At 40.0% G+C, this 20,990-nt stretch overlaps 1 protein-coding gene across 8 annotated transcripts in view; it reads right to left on the bottom strand.

Annotated features, from left to right (window-relative positions):
* Positions 1-20,990, bottom strand: part of LOC122989413 (phosphodiesterase 4D interacting protein) — a 110,357-nt gene that overhangs the window by 27,652 nt on the left and 61,715 nt on the right. For 3 of the 8 annotated variants that reach the window (XM_044362281.1, XM_044362280.1, XM_044362277.1), the window contains exons 1-17: positions 16,612-19,117; positions 14,521-14,658; positions 14,264-14,383; positions 13,887-13,979; positions 13,047-13,256; positions 12,713-12,871; positions 12,514-12,609; positions 11,427-11,564; positions 11,148-11,327; positions 10,173-10,367; positions 9,833-10,087; positions 8,385-8,556; positions 5,323-5,438; positions 4,604-4,770; positions 2,622-2,946; positions 1,112-1,292; positions 779-895 (exon numbers count right to left, since the gene is read on the bottom strand). In XM_044362281.1, the coding sequence (XP_044218216.1) occupies positions 779-895; positions 1,112-1,292; positions 2,622-2,946; positions 4,604-4,770; positions 5,323-5,438; positions 8,385-8,556; positions 9,833-10,087; positions 10,173-10,367; positions 11,148-11,327; positions 11,427-11,564; positions 12,514-12,609; positions 12,713-12,871; positions 13,047-13,256; positions 13,887-13,979; positions 14,264-14,383; positions 14,521-14,658; positions 16,612-17,889 (3,940 nt within the window). In that variant the 5' untranslated portion in view covers positions 17,890-19,117. Of the gene's footprint in view, positions 1-778; positions 896-1,111; positions 1,293-2,621; positions 2,947-4,603; positions 4,771-5,322; positions 5,439-8,384; positions 8,557-9,832; positions 10,088-10,172; positions 10,368-11,147; positions 11,328-11,426; positions 11,565-12,513; positions 12,610-12,712; positions 12,872-13,046; positions 13,257-13,886; positions 13,980-14,263; positions 14,384-14,520; positions 14,659-16,611; positions 19,119-20,990 lie in introns of those variants that run through there. The other 5 variants (XM_044362284.1, XM_044362278.1, XM_044362282.1 and 2 more) reach the window with 4 other exon arrangements.

Here is a 20,990-nt window from a genome sequence, read left to right on the forward strand (position 1 = left end):
TTTATCACATACTTTTTTGATTATTCTTTGACACATATAATAATCCATATCAGTTATGGTATATTTAATGTTATTATATTTATTTTTAGTGGGATTTCTGACATAAAAAGAAAAAAGAAACTAATCAGAAGCAGTTACTAAACAGAACAAGGAACAAAAAGGGACAAAAATGAGTTTCTTGCATCTATTTAAATGTTTTTTTTCCAGTTTATATGAAGTACTTTCATCTACATCTGATGTATAAAAGCTGTTATGAAAATTAAGTTTGTTGCCATTATTATTTTTCTGATTTCTTTATGTGAAAAACCTTCATAGAATGATTTATGAGTAATTATCAGTAAAGATTTGAATATTTCTATAAGCGTCTCTATGATTTATTTTCTTGTATTCTGGGTTTCTGACCGTTTCATATGTTTGTTTAATCAATATAATGATAAATCAGGCTTGTAGCTGAGTTCACACTTTGTGTTGCTCACTTGAAAAATACTATTAAAAACAGGATTATTATTATAAACAACTCAGACTGAAGAGTGGGAATGAAAATAAAGGTTCAGTATGGAGGAAAAGCCGATCATGTAGTTGATGCTGCTGCTGACTTTTCCTCTGCTGCCCTCTAGTGCCCTCTACTAATAACTACAACAACCCAGCAGCAGAAGTACCTGTTATCTTAAAATGTGTTAATATTATGTGTTTGGATGAATTTCTTTGTGTGAAGTTGATATAAATCAGAATCTTTAGAGACATGAAACAGTCCACAGACTCTGTGAGAGGAGGATACCTGGGCTGCTGGTGTCTTCCCTCTCGGCCTCGTTCTCACTGCGGCCGCAGGTCTCGTAGCCCAGATCCTGCAGGTCCACCTGGATCTGCTTACTGTCCTGCTGCACGGCCGTCTCAGCTGCAGAGACACCGAGGAAGAAGAAGAAGAAGAAGAAGAAGAAGAAGAAGAAGAAGAAGAAGAAGAAGAAGAAGAAGAGTGAGCTTTATTCCAGTGTTTCAGCCAGTTGAAGGCTGTCAGGTTATTTTAAAGGCCCTGTTTGGATTATTGATATGTTTGTTTTGAATAGTTTATAAAAATAAGTCTTTTAAAGTGAGTCTTTATCTGTGCACTCACTGAGCAGCTCTCTGTAGTCTTTGAGCTGCTCGGCCTGAGCCTGAACTGTGGCTTCAGACACCATCAGTCTCTCCTGCAGCTCTTTGCTCTGCTGCTGCAGACGAACCGCCTTCTCCACCGTCACCGAGGCAACGGCGGCCTGCTGCCGACCACCTGACCGCTCGCTGTCCAGGTCTTCCTCCTGGACGACAAACAGGAAGAGACAGAAACACTGTGACATGTGTATCTTATATCAAATCTCACATCCTACTTTTTAACTTTCAGGAACAAGTTTTACCTCTCTTGAGTTCGTTGGTACTTTGGTTCAAAGCAACAACATCTCAACAACTACAGAAAACGATGTCATGATATTTCATACAGATATTCAGGCGCCTCAGGATCAGCACTGTCTGACCTTTCATCTACAGCAACATGAGGTCAAACTTTCCCCTCAAACCACACTTTGGCCTTAACACTTGAAAATGAACAGTCAGATTTAGATAAAATGTAGGTTGGTGGGGATGAGTGACCACTGCTGTATACAGTCTGTTTATGAAGCTCATCAGTGACAATTTTTCCACTAAAACTTTCACATAATGTATTTAGTTTCCTTTGTTCAACAATCTAATGACGTCAACAAAAACTACGACTGTGTCTTTGCTCCCTCATGTGTTTCTGAGCTTTCTTCCTGATAATTTGTTTATTATTTACACTATGCTTTTATTTATTTATTCATTTAAATTTAATTTACTGTCTTTAATATTATTTTTCTGCTGACATTCTCTGTCTGAAGTAGAGTTTCTGGGATATAAACTTAACAAATAATTGTTCACAAACAAAGATCTATACTTTTGTGAATGTACATTTGATATCATTTCTATCTTTGTTGTGATTTATTGCATTGATTATTAATTTATGTATTTGTTTGTTTGATTATACTGCAAAAAAAAAAAAAAACTGAAGGGAGGCAATAAATAGACAACTGAACTGCATTTTGCTGTCAAGAACTCTTATATTTAGAGATCTTAAAGTGTTCTTCAAGCTGTCTTACGTGGACAATCGTGAAATTCATGAAACTTAAGTAACAGTTTCATGCTTTAAAGGGGAACTCCACCAATGTCCCACCTCAGCTTGTGTTTCCAGGTGTCGTGTGCGTAAAAACTAGTATAAAGCCTTCTGTGTCTCCAGAGGGAGCTGATTATGTCACTGATGATGTCACTGATGATGTCACTGATGATGTCAATTGAGTCAGTTGGGGCTGAAGTTTGAAAAGAAAAAAAAAATCTGAGGGTGTGGAGTGCTGCTCCAGGCTACATTAGCCACTATTAGCATCACATACACCAATCTCCAGTTGCATTGTGGGTAATGTAGGCAGAAGCAGAATGTGTGAAATAAAAGATGATATCTCTGCTTCTGCTGTGAGTTTGACATTGTTTAAGGATCACTCTTTTAACAACACATTTCTTACAATGAAAAGTCCTCAAAAACGTACCAATCTTAAAGAAAAACAGTCCAGTTTGGACTCCCGTACCTGTGAGGAGCTGGTGAGCAGGTGCAGTGGTTCAGGTCTGTCGGCTCTCTTCGTCCTCTGCTCCTCATCGGTCTGGATTTTGTTCAGGGACTGTTTCCCCTCAGACAGAGACAGCTCACCATCCCAGGTTTCCCACAGCTCAGAGATTTCCTCCTCTTCTTCTTCTATGGTCACATCCAACTCCTCCTCGTCCTCCTCCTCCTCGTCCTCTTCTTCGCCGTCCAGCACCTTCTGCTCATCACTCTGTCTACTGTCAGGCTGCAGCCCTTCAGTCAGCTGATGCTTTAAATCTTCGTTCTCCAAACGCAGACTGAACAGAGCTTTCCTTTAAAACAGAAGGACGGAGACAGACAGTTAAAAATAACCTCTAGTGGCCAAAAAATGAACTAATGCAGCTCTCAGCTCTTTATATTTTCCTTTTTGTCAACAATTAGTCCATCTGTGACACTCAGCTACAAGCTCATTGATTCCTATAGTCATAAATCTTTAAAAACAGCTCACAAATATATAGTTGAATGTTTAAAATAGGCTCAGTAATTTACTAAAACAGCTGGTCGCTGCAGTTTTTAACTACAAACAGGAGGAAATAGTGCATTAGTTGGGGACTATTTTCAGTAGCGGATTAATCCATATTTTGTGCTCTAGTGAGTACTTCTGGCAGCAGGACGGTGTGTGTGGGATTTTTTAATTTATTTTTTATTGTGCTTAAAATTACACTGTTACATTATATTACGTATACTCTGCCATCTGAGCATTACAACAAAGCAAAAAAGAGGGAAAAAGAGAAAAGCAAGACAAACAAACCAGCTAAACTAACAATGACAGAAAACGCAGCTATGGAAGTAATCTCAGTTCTCAACCAATATCCTTCCCATTCCTGTAGAAGATGCATGTTACAATGATAGAGAGTGTTTGACAGATAGTGAACATAACCACTTCTTTAACAGCCAGTTAGCATATCTCTATATATAATCACTTATGAAATATCCCATAGTAAGTAGTGAATGATGCTATACACTGTCTGTCACAATCACACATTACACTGATATTTTTCCCCGACTCTAATGTCATATCTTGAGATTTTTTCTAGGTATTGTATAAAAGTCAAATTAAATAGAGTCATATCAGCAGCGGTCCGGGTATTATCGGATCATTCGTAATTCATTTGTAATTCAAAACCCAAAAAACGGTGAATCTGTTATTTGTTTCAAAACAAAAAACAAAAAACCGTTTTTGGTGTCAGAATCAAAAAACGAAAAACCAATCAAACCCGGCCCGTTTTTGGTTTTCGCTGATTCGTTTTATCGTTATTCCTTTTTGGATTGAATATCGAGCAGGTCCGCGGACATTCAGCCAATTCGTTTTTGCGTTTGAAACCAAAAACGGAAGTCACATCGTTTTTTTTCCTTTTTTCATTTTAAACCAAAAACGAAAAACGAAATCACGTGATTTATTTCTTTTTAGTTTCCCAAAATCCAGAAAACCAAATTCAAAAGACCGTGCAATTTTGGTTTAGAAACCAAGTATTTTTTGTCAGTTTTGTACGATAGCGGAAGCGGCTACATTAGCATACCCATGATCCTCAGCGACCGTTGCTATGGTGAAGATTAACCGTTTTTTGGTTTTTGAATTAAAATGATTTACGAATTATCCAATGATACCTGGACCAGCAAAAATTAGATTTGTTCAACCTTTGAAATATTGATCATGTCGCATCTTAACAGACAGTGTTTTTTAAAAACTTTTCCACATTGTTAACACACATTTTTTTTTGCATATATGAGACAATTATTAAGAAAGATCTGTTGGGATTGTGAGAGCTTTTGAGAGGACTGCTGCGTTTTTGTAGTTTTTGGACAAAAATGGAGCTCTATGTTACAGAGGAAGAAGATATATAAGGCTTCGGATTCACACACAAATTTGTTTTGGTGTTTTCATGTGATTTTTTGGGATATTTTGAGCCTTTGACTGAATGTTTTTACCTCATCTGTGACAGCGAGGAGAAGCCGGTCTTCTCCAGCTGAGCCTTCAGCTCTCCCAGCTCTCTCTCCACCGCTCTCTTCTGCTCCACCAGCTGTTTGACCTCCATCAACCCCTGACCTTCAAACAACAGATCCTGGGACGAAGCCTTTCCTGGACCTCCAGAACCCTGATCACACAGAGTCAGAACTATTGATGAGTTATAAGTCCAGAACCCCCCGAGTTCTTAGTTTACTACACAAGCAAATTATAAGTTACTGGATGCATCATCTGTCATGTAAATCATCTTAAACTGAATCTCTAATTGAATCTTTAATTGAAAGTACATCACACTAACTGTAAATTTCATAGCCGCACAATTACATCAATCAACATTTAATGTCTAATACTAAAACTACAATTTTTACAAGACCTAATTATAATAATAATAACAATTAAGTCCAAAGAGTTTGAAGAAAACCCAGCTGCTAACATTCCAGGTTCAAGGTTCATTTTAATTGTCAAATTAATTAATTCAGGATTACACAATGAAGTTCAGTTGTAGCCTCCTCAACGACACACACACAGACATTGTATTTATAAATATTAAAATATTTAAAATTAGAAGAAAACAATCAACTTGTCAATATGAAAGTAGCACTAAAGTAGAAATTAAAAGGGTGTTTAAAATAAATGACTGAGACATGACATTAAACATCGGTGCTGATCCAGATGTTCGTACCTTGTTGTTCGCCAGTGACTGGACCCTCAGCTTGGACTCCTCTTCATCAACGCTCTCAGTGTACTCGCTGTTCAGATCGTCGTCAGCCTCGTCTTCATCCTCTGAGGTCAGCTCTACAGGAAGCAGAGGAAAGTTAGAGAAAGATGAAGAAATAATAAACAACTGAAATCATATAAACAAACAGCTGATTTTAACATTGAACTTGTTTATTTTGTGACTTTGTGCAGTTCAGCAACCAGTTTAATGAGCAACACTGTCAACACGGAGAAAACATCTGTTTATTTCTGAAACAGTCCTCATACAGTCCAGCTGACCTGCTGACATTCTTCACTTTCATTATCATCTTGGTAGTTTGTAACTCAGACTACAGTATATATATATATATATATATATATATAAATATATATAGTTTTACTGTATGTTCATATAAACAGCTTGTTCACTGATCTGCTAAACATTGCATGTTAGTTACTGCACTGTATTTGTGGTCTAAACTGCAGTATAATGAACACATTCAAGTCATAACTGGGATTTAATTTTATATAAGAAGCTGCTTTCAGGACTGATGAACATGAACAGAACAGAACTGGATTATGGGTGATTTCCTGAACATGTGAGATTTTACATATTTGTGATAAAGTTAATCTTTAAGTTTCTTGGATGTGCTGTTGATTAAATTAACAAAAGGTTAAAGCAGGACCGGCTTCTATTATCATCATCGTCATATTTACATGTTAATAGATGTGTTTTTCATGTTCTTGGGCTCTATAACAGCCTACTGTAGGTCACATTACTACCTGAATTTAGTCTCATATCTATATAATCATGAGGTCGTCTTATCTCTGTTGTTTCTGTGAATTTTAGGTTTGTAACAACTTAAGAGAAGTATACAGTCTACAGTTAAACTGAAATCACATGCGGTGGGTTTTTAAAAGGTTAATTCTGATATTCCTCAGTATCAGCATCTTTAAATGTGACTGTTTTTAGCTGAACATTTGGTGGATTTCTAAATATAAAGTGATTTTTTCTACTAGAATGAATTATTCCTAACAGCATGAAGAATTCTTTCAAACTGCATCTAGACCATCATGCATGAAAATGACATTTAAAGTAAATATATAACTGAGCAGCTGAATGTGCTGCGAGGTTTGACGTTGTGTTTGGGGGAATTCATGAACTCATGTTTTAAAATATTAAAATCCTGTCGCTGTGACTGTGAGGTGAAGCATAACAATATAATTAATTGTGAGTAGTTTTTGTGCTTTAGAATGAATGTTCCTCTGAATCTGGACTTTGTGCTTAAGTTACTGTGTTTTTTTTTTTTTTAGGTTTTTCTGGTGAGAGATGCAGCATGAGGATGTGACTATATAAGAAGGGGAAGAAGGGAAACTTGGGCAACTTGAACTGTATAAACCATGGAAACATCCTGAAATCACACATGCATAATACAACAGGTATATTTATTGAACTGTTCAGTAACATTTTGGGGTCTAAACGTTTATAAAAATCCAATAAAATGTGCAGGAATGTCAGCGATGCAACAAATGTGGCTGAACTTTCTTTTAATTTCTTTTTCTTTTAATTTTTACATTCCTCTGTTCTGAGGAAAAAAACATTCATACTTACTGTACTTGTTCTCCAGTGTGACACTTGTTTTTTTATGATCATATTCATGAATATTGAACCAGAAAGATGCAACTGATGGTTGCTGAACTGCACCGAGTCTCATAAAATCACAGAAGCAAACAGAAAACATTCATCTAGACAGCTGAAAACTGAGTAATGATACAGAATTATATTAATAAAAGCAGTGTGGAATATGCTTGTATATTTATAATCTCCAGTAATTGTCATACAGTTTTACAGCATTAAAAAAAAAAGGCTCCTTCATGCTGTTGAACATGCAAACACACTAATATATTAAGACTGACACACATAAACATATATCTTAACAAAATACAAAGCATGACAACATCTGTCATACAAAATAGAAAATATGTTGGGATACTTTTAACAAAGCAAATGAATAAAATTGTGCAAAAATCACATTTAACTGCACTAAAATATTATATTTTTCCAGCTGTTTCCAAACTGGTCGTCACCCAGGAGGGTTAACGTGAAGAGCATTGATCCAAAATGAGACAAACACGTTATAGTTACAAAATGAATTTAAAAAAAAAGAAATTCTGCAGTTTTTCAGACTTTAAGTCTCTGATGGAAACAAGTTTTACAGATTTGATGTACAGATTTCTGCAATATCAGGTAATTAGTTATCAGTATTTATCAGTTATATATTGTATTTATTTTTATATTTTTTTCTCCAAACCTCAAACATGATGCTACGTCCTGTTTGGTTTGTTGATTTTTTCTTTTTTTTAACTGAACACACATGCAACCCCTTAACAAGCACTAACTGTTTTTGTGCACAAGCCAGTAAAAGACGTACCGAAAATAAAATAATTATTATTCTTGTGCTGTTTCAATTACAGTCGTAATTCTGGTCTCTTCCTAAATAGAACTCTATCAAAAAGTTGATTTTACTATCAAAAGGTCAGAATTATACTGAACCAATTTACAGAGACTCAAATATTGTAAAGATATAAGTTTTTTTTAAGCCTTTTTTTTTAGAATTTCATTGGTTTCTATGGACTCCTGTTACAAAATATACAACTGGGATCCTAAAATAGTTTCCACAGATAGATTATGATTATATTTTGTCAAGTTTGAGTAAGAATTTAACTGGATATCATCCCAAAACATGGGGATGCTGCTTGTTAAGGGTTTCAACAAACATTTCTGTCATCAGTGTTAAGAAGCAACGTTAACTGTTTCGAGTTAGAAGCCAAACACAAGGCGAATTCCCCAAAATCCATCATGTTTCCATCACTTGTTACAATAAAAATGTTCAGTGTTAGTATTTCACCCATTAGTTCTCCTTGGTTCAGTTATAAATTAGTACAAACACCAACAGCACAGTGATTCGCTCCACTCGGACGCCAACACCACCGCCACCGCTCCCAGTTGTTGTTACAGATACTGTCCCATGCTTCTCTGATGCCCACCTCCAAACTCAGGCTGCCTGCCGCTGTTGGGTCGGTCCCGGCCCAGGACGGGGCCTCTGGCCGGGGGACCGCCGTCCAGCTGGACCAAGCTCTCCCTCAGCTCCTGGACCTCCTGGGTGAGACGTTCGACCAGCGGGAGGCCGGCGGGCTCCACCAGCTGCCTCTGGAAGTCCTGGAGAACGCCCAGAGGAACGCCACCAAACATGACATATACACACACACGAGTACAAATACATTTACAACACAAAATACTGCTGAAGTAGACGATGCAAAGCTGCAGATAATCAGCAGAGACGTTGTGTGGTCAAAACAGCCTTTTTGCCTTTATATCAACTAATTCTGTTCTCATACTGTAGTAAATATGTTGGCTGAATGTATTTTGAATGTGAGTAAAAACTAGAAAAGTCTGTCATGTGAATCTACCTGCAAAAACTGTCAACTGTTGGTAAATTACAATTAAAAATCAGTGTAGTTTTGTTTATTTTAGACAATAAAAGTCAATTATCAAATAAACCTTTACTACAGTTGCAGATAAAACACAGCTTTTATTTCTAATTTACTGTATTTATTCATTATCATATTTTTATTCTTACTGGTTTTAACAGACGACATCACATCACCCTGATTCTGGCTTCTCTCCATTGGCTCCCTGTTTGTTTTAGAATTGATTTTAAGATTTTACTGATCACTTTTAAAGCACGTCTGGGTCTGAAGCTCTGAGCTACGTAACAGATATGCTGACCCCGTACGAGCCAGCCAGCCCGCAGCCTTAGATCTTTAGGTTGGGGCCCCTTCTGAGGCTTAAATCTAAAGGTGACTGTTGCTTTTTCGACTTAGAGATAAGGCTTCAGAATCAGTAACTTCTTTTAAATCACTTCTTAAAACCCATTTTTACAGACTTGCTTTTATGTAATGTTGTCTTTAGATCATCTTCCTTTTAAACTTTTTTCTCATCTCTTTATTGTCTTTCTTTGCCTTCGGCCGCCATCTTTTTTAAGGTCAGATCTGTTATTGTCTTCTGTCTCATGTCTTTGCTTTGCGTTGTACTGCTTTTGCTTTGTCTGTAAACTTTGTTTTTAAAAAGGTGCGATATAAATAAAGTTATTATTATTATTATTTTAGATATTTGATATTTTGCTACTGCCTTTCATTAAATTGAATTTGAGACTAGTATTCAAGTATTGAAAGTAATCATAGTAGCTTAACACATATTAGAATTGCAATGTAGAAATGATTGGAATTTATTTATTTTGAACAGTATTTATATTAAAAAGTGAAGCAGTGTGTTTCTATGTGGCTGTTCTACTGTAGTCCAGGTAATTCCTTCCTCTTACTGATGTTATTTCTCATTTTTGAATACTGCCTTTTATTTCAGACTTTCCAGTTAAATCACTCTCATGATAAACATTCAAACATTCCTCCGTCTCTCTTCTTCTTCTCACACTGACCCTGATCATCTCCTCCTTCACGTGCAGCGTCCTGGTGAGCGAGTCCAGCGTGGCGGCCTGACTCCTGCTCAGCTCCCGGCTCTCCTTCTCCCTCCTGAGAACCAGACTCAGCTCCTCCTGCGCCGCCTGAAGCTCCGCTGCCAAGTCCGGATCGGAGTCAGACCTCGACCCGTAACTTGAGCTCAGCTGTTTGCGGAGCTCCTGGAGCCTGGCTGTCTGCTCTGACATCACCTCGCCGAGCCGGCTGGCCGAGTCCTGCAGGGGGACTGCTGTTATTTTTTTTCCACACATACGACTCTTATATTGAGTCTAAATATTTACTGATGCTCCCCTGCCGTACCTGAATGTACTGATCTCTGGAGCTGATGGTTCTACGTAGATCCTGGACCTGCTCCTGGTGCTCCTGGGCCTGACGTGTCCGGTCACCAAGCACCTCCTGGAAGAGGCGGTCTTTGAGCTGGAGGCGGACCTTCAGCTCCTCCAGAATGTCGCCGGGAGTCGATTGGATCTGAGATAGCAGCGAGCAGCGCAGATCCTGCAGCCGAGGGAAGAAGAAGAAGAAGAAGAAGAAACATGAATCCAACGAGGAGGAAATAAACACAGATCTGATGTTTTCTGTGTTGTTTCCAACTTGTGATGCAAAGCCGATCTGCGATGTTCAACCTGACAAGAAAGCTGCAAAATTCTCCACCAGTTCTTCTAATGTGACTTAACTAACCCATGCTAATGTTGCTAATATGATGTTTACCAGCTAAAATGATCCTGTTAATTATAATCCAACAGCTTGGTTCTTTGAACACAGTTAGAGGATTGATTGACTGTATTTTCCTGCTTTTTTCTCATAGCTGTAACCACTCTGACTATGGGTCAGGCTAAATTTGCACTCGCCACCTCTGTTGCAGATATTCTGGAAATGTGTTGTAATTAGCTGCACAGAGATCTAGCTGCCTATTCATCTGCAGTAATAAACATTCATTACTTATTTTACTTACTTTACCTTATATTCAGTCAGAATGGCCTCAATGACAAGAAGTTTATTTCCTTGTTTTTAACGTACACCCTTATTGTGTGGATTGCATGTATAGTAGCAGCACTTTTAATGTCTTTTATTGTGTTTTTATTGTGTTTATGTTTTCATGGTTTTGTGTTCTTCCTCTTGTGGGACAATAAAGATCTGAACTGAACTATATGAAGTTATTTTGAGTAACAGTGCACTTTAATTTAAGTTAACTGACTGTAGTTGTCGTCATTTAAAGCTGAGAGGTCAAATATAACAGATATGAATGTTTCAGTAAATCTTCTGTCTTTTCAGTACCTGGGCCTCCTGCGTGCGAGCGTGCAGCGCCGCCTGCAGCTGGCTGATGATGGTGTCTCTCTCTCTCAGGATGTAGATCTGTCTCTCCTCGCTGTCCTGCTGCTGCCGCTGGACGTTCCTCCAGGCGTCACACACCTGCTCCAGCTCCAGAGCTTTACCTCGCACCAGCACCTCCAGGCTCTGACACACAAACACACACACACACACACACAAGCGGCCGATAAGGAGGCTGGGACAATCGGGGAGAAGGACGGTGTGTATTATTGTGTGTTTTCTCACAGTGATGGTCTCCTCGTTGTTATCCAGGACACATCGCTGCCTCTCCAGGTCTCTCTCCTTCTCTCGGAGGAGCAGCTGTAGTCGACGTGTCTCCTCTTCTTTCGCCTCCACGCAGCGGAACTTTTCGTCCACCGCTCGCTGCAGATCGGACAGAAAAAAATGACAAATAAATCCTCCCCAGGGCTGCTATGAAGACTAGAGAGTTGGGAGATGTTGTTGGAGTTGTTTTTCTAGGAGGAATCATCATAAATGGCACTAAAAGTTTATCTGATAGTGGATTTTTGAGGTGATACTGATCTGGGATTCGGAGTTTAACATTCAAATAACTTTGGTTTATTATTGTTATCAGGAGACGTACTGAGCAGGACAGTTTACAGTTCTCGGTGCGCCCTCTGGTGGACAAACCTAAAACTTACTTTCACATTTCTGTACTGCAGTTATTTGGCTTCTTACTGGCCGACATATACACAGATACTGATATACAGTATCTGTAAAAAGCTTGTGTAAGCAGTTCTCTAGTTTCCTCTTATGGTCAATCTAAAAAGCTACCGTGAATAACTTTCTCTCTGGAATGGTTGACACTTTTTTTTGGCAAAGGATGGATGTGATCTTGTTTCATAAACAAGCTCTCTTATATGTACACAGTGACTGGTTACCAGACAGGAAGTGAGTCTGTGTCAGAGAAATAAAGTCTCAGTGAAGTAAATGATGGTTGTAGACACGTCTTGGGTTGTTTTAAGATGATATTTAGCTTGTTTCATTCATCATTTAGTGATTGTATTTCACTTTAATTCTGATTTATGGGATATTTTGTGGGATCTGTCTGTGATTCACTGCTGTTGCTGCTTGTTGGGGTTTTCTGGGTTGTAAAATGTTCAACAACATAAGCTGCAAAAACAGAAGACGCTGATTAAATTAGACTAAATAAATAAATAGATTAATATACCAGGTCTGGATGACACTGGATGATGTTCATGTGATGTTTGACAATACAAGGCTGTTACATGAACTCACTGGATGTACTGGACGACAGCAGAGTAAACACTGATATGTGTGTGTGTGTGTGTGTGTGTGTGTGTGTGTTTACCTCCAGAGCTCGGTCTCTCTCCTGAATACGCTGTCGGAGTTTCTGAAGCAGAGAGTCTCTCTTCTCCTTTGGATCATCCAACAGCTCACAGTAATCCTGGTGGACGATAAACACACAGAGTCAGTGTACGGCAGTGTGTGTGTGTGTGTGTGTGTGTGTGTGTGTGTGTGTGTGTGAAGGTGTTTACTGTGTGTCTGACCTGCACCAGCTGCTCTTTAGTCTGCAGGGACGTCTTCAGCTCTCTGATGATCTTCTCTCTCTCCTCCTCCTTCCTCTGCCTCTCTCGCTCGTCGTTACTCAGCTGCTCCTCTCTCTCCTGCAGGGCCGAGCGAGCCTTCTCCAGAGCTAGCTGCAGATCCTGAACGCCACACACACATACATATATATATATATATGACTTCATACAGCACAGAGATCTGTGATTCATGATGATGTTTAACAGCTACGTATCCTCCAGGTCCTCAGCTGAACTCTCTTTAGTCTTTCTACAACTCTAAACCAGTCAAATCACAACTCATCCCTCCCGTTCTCACCTGGTTGTGTCTCTCCGTCTCCCTCCTGTGCTGCAGCGCCCCCTGCAGGTCTTTCTCCAGCCGCTGCAGGGCCCGGTTCAGGTCCTCCTGCGTCCTCGCCGACTGCCGCTGCGTCCGCTGGCCGGCCTGAAGCTCCAGCTGAGCCTGGAAGAGAGACGCCTGCAGAGCCAGCACCTCACCCTGACCCCGGATACTCTCCGCCCCAGACACCTGCAGGTAAACACCCAGAGAGAAACATCAGTGAGGAGGATTTAAAAAATGTTGGTTAAATATTTGAGTGGAACTATTTAAAGGTGTCCTCACATTTGAGGGCAGCCATTCAGTGGAATAATTTAAAATCATTTATCAGAAAACCCCTTTAAGATTACCTTTAAAAAAACTAAAGGTATTCTGACGGGGTTTATTAGTTTGTAGAGAAGCTTATTATTCAATATTGTATTTGAAAGACTGAGTTGTTATAGATATTCAAGTGCAGTGTGTATATATACTATATTATTGTACTATTATTATATTACAAACTTGAAACAAGATTGAACCTTTTTTACTCTTTTTTAGTACTTGTTCTGTATATAAATACATAGTTATGTTTGTGCGTACATACATGTGTATGTAAGATTATTTTTTACTTACTTTTGATTCACATTATTATATCTAATTACTGTAGTAGTATTATTATTATTCCTTTTTTCTAAGGACGCCAGGAAGAGCAGCTGTTGTGCTTGTAACAAATAACTGGGATCCAAAGAAAATAAAATATCTGATCCAATTAAATAAATAAATAAATTAATAAATAAATGAGAAACTAAGACACAGAAAGCAGAAACAGGAGCAGCTACAAACCTGCAGCTGCTGCAGCTGGTTGCGGTTGGCGAGCTCTTTCAGAGAACACAACATCTTATTCTGCTCCTCGATCACCCGGTACAGCTCTGCAGCCTGCACACACGCACACACACACACACACGCGCATGCACACACGCACACACACACACACACGCGCATGCACACACACACACACACACACGCACGCACACACACACACACACACATAAACACTATTCAAACTGTGCATCCTTTTCACACTTAATCTCAGTCTCGCTCTTGTGTTTTTCTTCCTCTCACTGCTGTGTTCAGACTTTTTATTCTCTGTATGAATGTATAGTTCCTTCCTTCTCTCTTCCTTTTTCTATCTATCTATCTATTCATGCATCCCTCTCTACCTCTGCCTCCTTGGAGTTGACGGTATCGCTGATGTTCTGGATGTTTCGCTCCTGCTGTTGCGCTTCCTCTCGTGCTGACCGCAGCTCCAGCTCCATCTCACCGAGACGCTCCTGCAGCTTCTGTACACACACACACACACAATCACAGAAACGACTGAATGGAAAAAATGATACAACGACGTCTTTAATAACTTCAACCTGTTTCCTGTTTACTAAAGAGTTTTCAGACGCAGGTGTGCGAGGTGACGTGTTCCTACCTGGTTCCTGCTCTCGCTCTCTCTGATCTTGGCCTGCAGCGAGCGGACCTGGTCCTGGGCCTTCTGCAGCTCGCCGACACACTCGCCTGCAGCGCTCTCGTACTGGCTCAGCTGATCCTGCTGCTGGTCAATCATCCGCTGAAAAACACGGGAGGAATCATGTTAGAGCAGATCAATAACGACAAAGACAATATGTAGTAGTTGTCATGGTGTGATAGAGACATTTGGGATGAAACAGAAGATATAAAACTGATCATTTTCATAATAAATAAGTTGAAAAGTTTGAAATTCTGAGATTAGTTTACTGTCTTTGTTTCAAATTCATCAGACAAATCCTGACACTAGTTGACGGATTAATCAGTGTAGAGAGTTTTCCTGTCTAAACACACACACACACACACACACACACACACACACACGCACACGCACACACACGCTCAGTTCAGCGCTCCGTCCTCGCAGCTGTTGTGTGGGTGATTGAGTGAAAGTGGAAAGTGATGTCAGCTCGGCTCGCAGTTGGACGACTTCCTGGGGAAACAGACTGCTGTTGCCACGGCAGCGTGTTGTTGACTTCCTTGTTTGTGTTTTTTATGGATCTGTATAAAGATGTGATGTCACTCTAACCCCTCTTCTGGGATGCCTTTGAGATGTACGTGTAACTTGCTGCATCTCAACATAATAATAGGCTCAAATTATAGGATGGAGACACAAAAATAGAAAAAGAAAATAATGGTTAGACTATAATGGTTCCAAATAAGCTTTTCTGGAATGACCTGCTGTATGTAATTGTATGTAACTGTATGTTCTGATAAAGGGAAAATCATTTATTTCAGTTTTTAAGAGAAACTGAGGAAGTCTGTCAGCCTCTATGAGCTAGAGAGATAGAATTAGGTGGTTGTTGATTTATAGACAAAAGCCTTTTGAAAGAACTACTCCATTTAAACCAGTGCATGAATGACTGGGGTGTAAATTTCTCTATTCATACCAGTAAAGAGGTCCACTGTGCAGCCTCAATGCCGCCATAATAACAGAGCATTCTTGTCTGCGTTTGGTTTGCTGCTGGCACGCCGAGCCACTAATCATTAACATAACAATAGAAGTTATGAAGCCGGATCAGACCGAGCGCTGACGGGCCGCTGCAGCGCTTGGGAGACTGTTCCCATGGCAACCGGAGTGTTGCTAGGATACGGGCGAAGAAGGGTATTTATGCTCCCCTGAGAGGCTTCGTCAGCGTCGAAGGAGATGAGTAGACAGAACATCCGGTGAGATTTGAGCTCGTTCGGCAGGTCGATGTCGTTCTGAAGTGATGTTTAGTTTTGCATCATTGTCTTGTGATGAAATGTGTAAATAAATGTGATGTAAATGTGAAATTTGTGCATCTGGGTTTTAAACCAGCTCTCAAAAAGTTGTCCTGTTTTGAGCCTGATAATTAGTCGGAGCTGCTGCAGCTTTTTCACTTTATTACTTTATTTGAAATGCTGGAAAAAAAAAAGATCTGAGATGTTGCTGATGATTAAGAGGTTTGGAAGAAAGCAGGTTCTGCTTCCAGCTGAGAGACGACACTGTCGGCTGTGTTTTACAGTTAACAGGCCTCAGAATACGACGCTACTAATGGAGAGAGAAGGAAAAAATGTGAGAAGAGTTTCTGATTATATCTGAGATCAGGTGAGTGTTGCTTAAAATAATAAAAAACAGAAACTACAGAATGTTTGCAGTGCAAATGATATTTTTGTGTTTTAATATTTACCCAGATTTTTCATTATTGATTTTTTTTCCATCCAATTTTTTTTTTAATTAAAAGAAATTTAAAAATGTATTAATTTATTGAATGTTTCTCTGTATAGGGAGAAGTATATAGCATGAGCTAATGCCACATACCACTGCATTTATACTCTAAGCTAGTTAACCCTGATGATGTCACCATGACATCATCAGGGTGAACCGAAACACATAAACTGAAAAATGTTTTATAGATTTCCAATAATAATAATAATGAGACCAGTGTTTTAACCGTCCTGCCTAAATGAAAGCTACAGAATCTACACTGTGTGGATCATTTAAGGTCAAAGGTCATCCAGGTGCTGCGGCTACCTGCTGAAAGCGGAACGGCCCGCACTGAACATAATCATCCAACCACTGCTCCTCCAGCTCCGCCAGCTCCGCCTGCAGCTCCTGCTGAGGACACGGGGTCACGACCTCCGGCACAGGCTGGTGGGGGTTCAGCTCACAGTCCGCTGCCCCTCCACGTGGTGCCCTCAGCGGGATGGGCAGCGGCAGCGACAGGCCCTGCTCTAGCTTGGCTTTGACCAGAACTGGGAGCTTGCTGCCTCTCCGAGGTTTCACCGGCCGGTACTCCCAGCCCTTCAGGAGGTTCAGCATCATCTCAAGCCCAGAGAGGGAGCTCTCGCTTAGGGGTTTGTCCCATGGAGCGTCCCTTCTCACTGGAGCCTCTTCTGGATCTTTCTCTGGCTCAGGTTCCTCTCTCTCTTTGTGGGTCGCAGGATGGCAGCCCACATCCACGGCGGTGTCCAGAGATTCTACAGACGATGTCGGGCTCAGACTCGTTCTGTCACAAGTGGTTTTATCGGTCTCTAATCCAGCTGAAGGGGGCTCAAAGGGGACGGACGTAGCCTCGGACCCACCGGAGGTTCTGTTAGGGTCCTCTGCCCCTGGAGTTCCAGTTGAGTAGCGTGTAGACGGGCCGCAGGATGTGCTCCGGCGTCCAACCCTCCGAGGCACCTTACACACCGCCTCGTAGTCAGAGTCTGCCACACGGAGCGCCGCACAGCCCCTGCAGCGCCTGGGCTTCTGGCCGGGAAGGGAGTCCGCTCCGGTGCAATGATGGACGTGGTGTTGGTGGTCCAGGGCGGGGTCCTCCTTATCAGCCCATGACTCATACACAGAGTACACCAGATCATCCTGGACCATATCTGAGTATCTCACTTCCTGCAGGTCCGACAGATCCACCACAGGAGAGTCTTCAGACCCCGCCTCCACCCCGACGACTCCTACGCAGGACCCGGCCGGGGCCACGCCTCCGTCCTCCGCGTTGTTTTTGCGGTACATGCCTCCGATACACTGCCGCAGCCGGTCTTTCTCCAGCAGCAGCTTGTGGAGGCGCTCCAGAGACAACGCCTCCACTCGGGCGATCACCGTGTCAAAGCGGTACATGCGGTCCAGCATGAAGGTGCACTTGGAGCAGGCGAACTCGCCGCGGCCGTCCCGGGTCAGCTCGTGTCCCAGAGCGTGAGACAGCAGCACCTGTAGGTTGAGTTTGGCCGCCGGGTGGAAAATCCATCGCCGCTGGTTGCCGCAGAGCTCGCGGGCGCAGATCCTGCACGCCTCCTTCATCTTTACGACGTCCAGCATCACAACAAGTAGTTTTTAAGAGCTGCTAGAAGTTTAAGAGCTGCTTTATGGATTGTAGGTGAACTCACACCTGTGCAGAGTAAATTAAAGTGCTGGAGTTTTGTACAGGTGTGATCCAACTGCACTGATTTAAAAAGTTTTGATAGAATAAAATCACATTAAATAGTTCTTTTTAAATTTCAAGTTTTGTCCTTCTTCAACTTCCGTACTTCATGTTCCAGTGCCAGTCCTGAGCTGCCATTAACTGAACTTTAAAGTTATTATTTTAAAAACAACAACAAAAAAAAAACTACTAAAACTTAAAATTCAAACTATTTTCAAAGTCTTTTGACAAGCGAGCAAACTCCATCTGCTGAGGAGGATCATGAGATAAGACAGAAAGCTCCAGAATAGCTGCTAAATAGACTTTTATGCTGAAATTTGTTTTAGCAACTTTGTCAAGATTAAACTTTCAATCTCAAATCAGAAATTTAAAGATATCTGCTGTGTCGTATGTACTTTTTTTTTTTTTTTCAATTTTCATTAGGAGCTTTAATCAAACTTGGAGGCTTAATGACTCTTTACATCAAGACTTGTAGCCTAATCGATCACATATGATATTTTAATCGCCTTTTCTCCGCTGATCAGGAATAAAAACAAGTCTCATGAGGGTGGAGCTCAGATGAGGAAGCAGCATCAGAATCTCTTCATTTCTCTTCGATGAATAAACCTCATGAAGCTCAGATCTCGTCGGATCACGCAGACATGACAGCGTGATGATCATCTGCGGAGTTTTCCCTGCAGAGCGGATGTGAGAGATCTTCGCTGTCACGGGTCATAATTTCACTTCCTCGGTGTAGAAACGGAGACATGTCGAACAGATCGATTCCGTGTTTGAATCCTGTGTCCTCCGGTGGGAATAGAAACGACCCTCCTCTGATGTCACCGCCGTATTTTCTTTCCTTTAAATCAATGACGTCTCTTTGCATGACAGCATCCCCCCGCTGCTGCTGCTGCTGCTGCCGCTGCTGCCCCCCGTTACAACCGGACACGAACACGGAAAAAAAACCCCAACAAATCTCCCTTCATCGACGGTTTAGTTTAGTGAAAACATCCACCGGTGTCTCTCCGGGTCCCCCGGGCAGCTTTCTGTCCAGCGGCAGCGGCTTCATCAGCGGAGGATGGAGGGAGCGGCTGTCAGACGCTCCGCCGCTTTCATAACGAGGCAACGTTGACAGAAAGCAAAGATCGTCTATGTGAGATGATGCCTCACACCGAGACTCTAAAAGTGAGCTTAATCCTCCCATTACAAAATATATGATTCATTAAATTACATTAAATTACAAGGGAACCTCCACATAAATTGTACTTTAAAAGATGTTTCCCAGCTTTCACTTTCTTTGGTGTAAATTATTTAATTAAAGGACAGGACAAGTTTTCAATTATGTCTGGATATTAAAAGATCCTTCAAAAGTGCTTTTAATGTAAGTGATGGAGGCCAAAATCCACAGTGTGTCCACACAGTCATTTATAAGTTGATGTGAAGCTTATATGAGGCTTCAGCAGTCTGAGTTAGTCATATCAAGTGGATATCTGACACATTTACAGTCTTTTTAGCATCAAATTCCCTCTTTGTGTTTCCTCGGACAGTGTTTCCCTGTTGAGCTGCAGGTGGAAGTATAGTAACAAAAAGAGGAACTTTGGCACTAAAAAGACTGTTACATTGAAAGATGTTGAAGCTTCATATTAACTTCAGATAAACTTTTAAATACATTTTTTGCACAGGAGGAGGACTGTGGATTTTGTCCTCCATCACTTCCATTGTAAGGTCATTATGAAGGGATCTTCTAATGGTCAGTATGAACAGGAGGAATGATTACAGCAAGAAAAAACTAGACTAGAGTCATTCAAGGTAATATATCTATTTATACTCATAATGCCACCTTCCATACAGGTCCATTAATATGCATATAATATTGATATTGTATTATTTCTGATGTAAACATTAGTATAAAATGAAACTGCCTAAATATAGCTGAGAGAAAACATACTGCGTTACTTTCCATCTCTGACAAGTGACGTCAAACTGCATTCAGGGGACAATCTTTTTGTCGTTTTCGGTTCCTGATATCTGTGTAGGAGTGAGACCTCTTGCTGCTGCCTGGACTGAACCATTTCCAGGAAACAGGAGGGTCGCTGGATCTGTCCTTTAATACACTGACTCTCTTTTTAATAAACATTATAGTATTAATAAATTAATTAATTATGAATAAAAAAGAATTAAAGGGCCAATCAGTCATTTTTTTTACATAATGAACAAATGTGCTGAAACCAAATGATCATAACTGAAAATAAATCTCAGCCTGCTTACAGTTGTGTTTACAAACATTATTGACGTTAACAAGCCGTAAACAACATCAATTATATATGTTATAAACTGTTAATACCTTTAATTTAATAATTAATCTGTATCTACTTTTAGTCCACAGATTAAAGGTAGTTGTTGCGAGCTTTATGATGGGGTTGCCATAGTCTCTTTTTAATTAAAAAAAAAAAAAATTACTTTTATTTTTAATTACATATTGAGCCTTCAAGATGATGAAATCTAAAATAAAATTGTGTTTGAAAATTAATTCAGAAAATTGTGTCAGTTAACTTAAAATAGTTTAAATAAATCTATATAAATTATATATTTTAATGACCTGAGAACTTTTTTTGTGCCTTTTTTATTTTTATTTTCCTCATTTTCTCACTTAATTTATTTTTATTTTAATATATTAAATTATTATTTTTTTAATTTAATTTTTATATTTATTTTATTTTGTCTGACTGTTCGTCACTTGTTATTTTGCTTTTCAATTTTTGTCCCCTGTGACCGATGAATGATCTGCTTATTGTCATCAGTCTGATTTATACCTATTATTTCTATAATACTGATAACAATAATGTCACGTTCATGTCATCTATTCATCCTTTGAGCTATTTTCAGCAAAAACAATTAAAAGTTGATGTTTACATCTCCTCCAATGTGAGAAGTTTTATAACTGAAAATCTTTTGTTTTTGAGATAAAACAAGAAATCTGCTTCTTCTGATGTTTTAATTTATCAATGAATTCAAAAAC

Source organism: Thunnus albacares, chromosome 9, assembly GCF_914725855.1.
Source record: "Thunnus albacares chromosome 9, fThuAlb1.1, whole genome shotgun sequence".
Classification (NCBI taxonomy): domain Eukaryota; kingdom Metazoa; phylum Chordata; class Actinopteri; order Scombriformes; family Scombridae; genus Thunnus; species Thunnus albacares.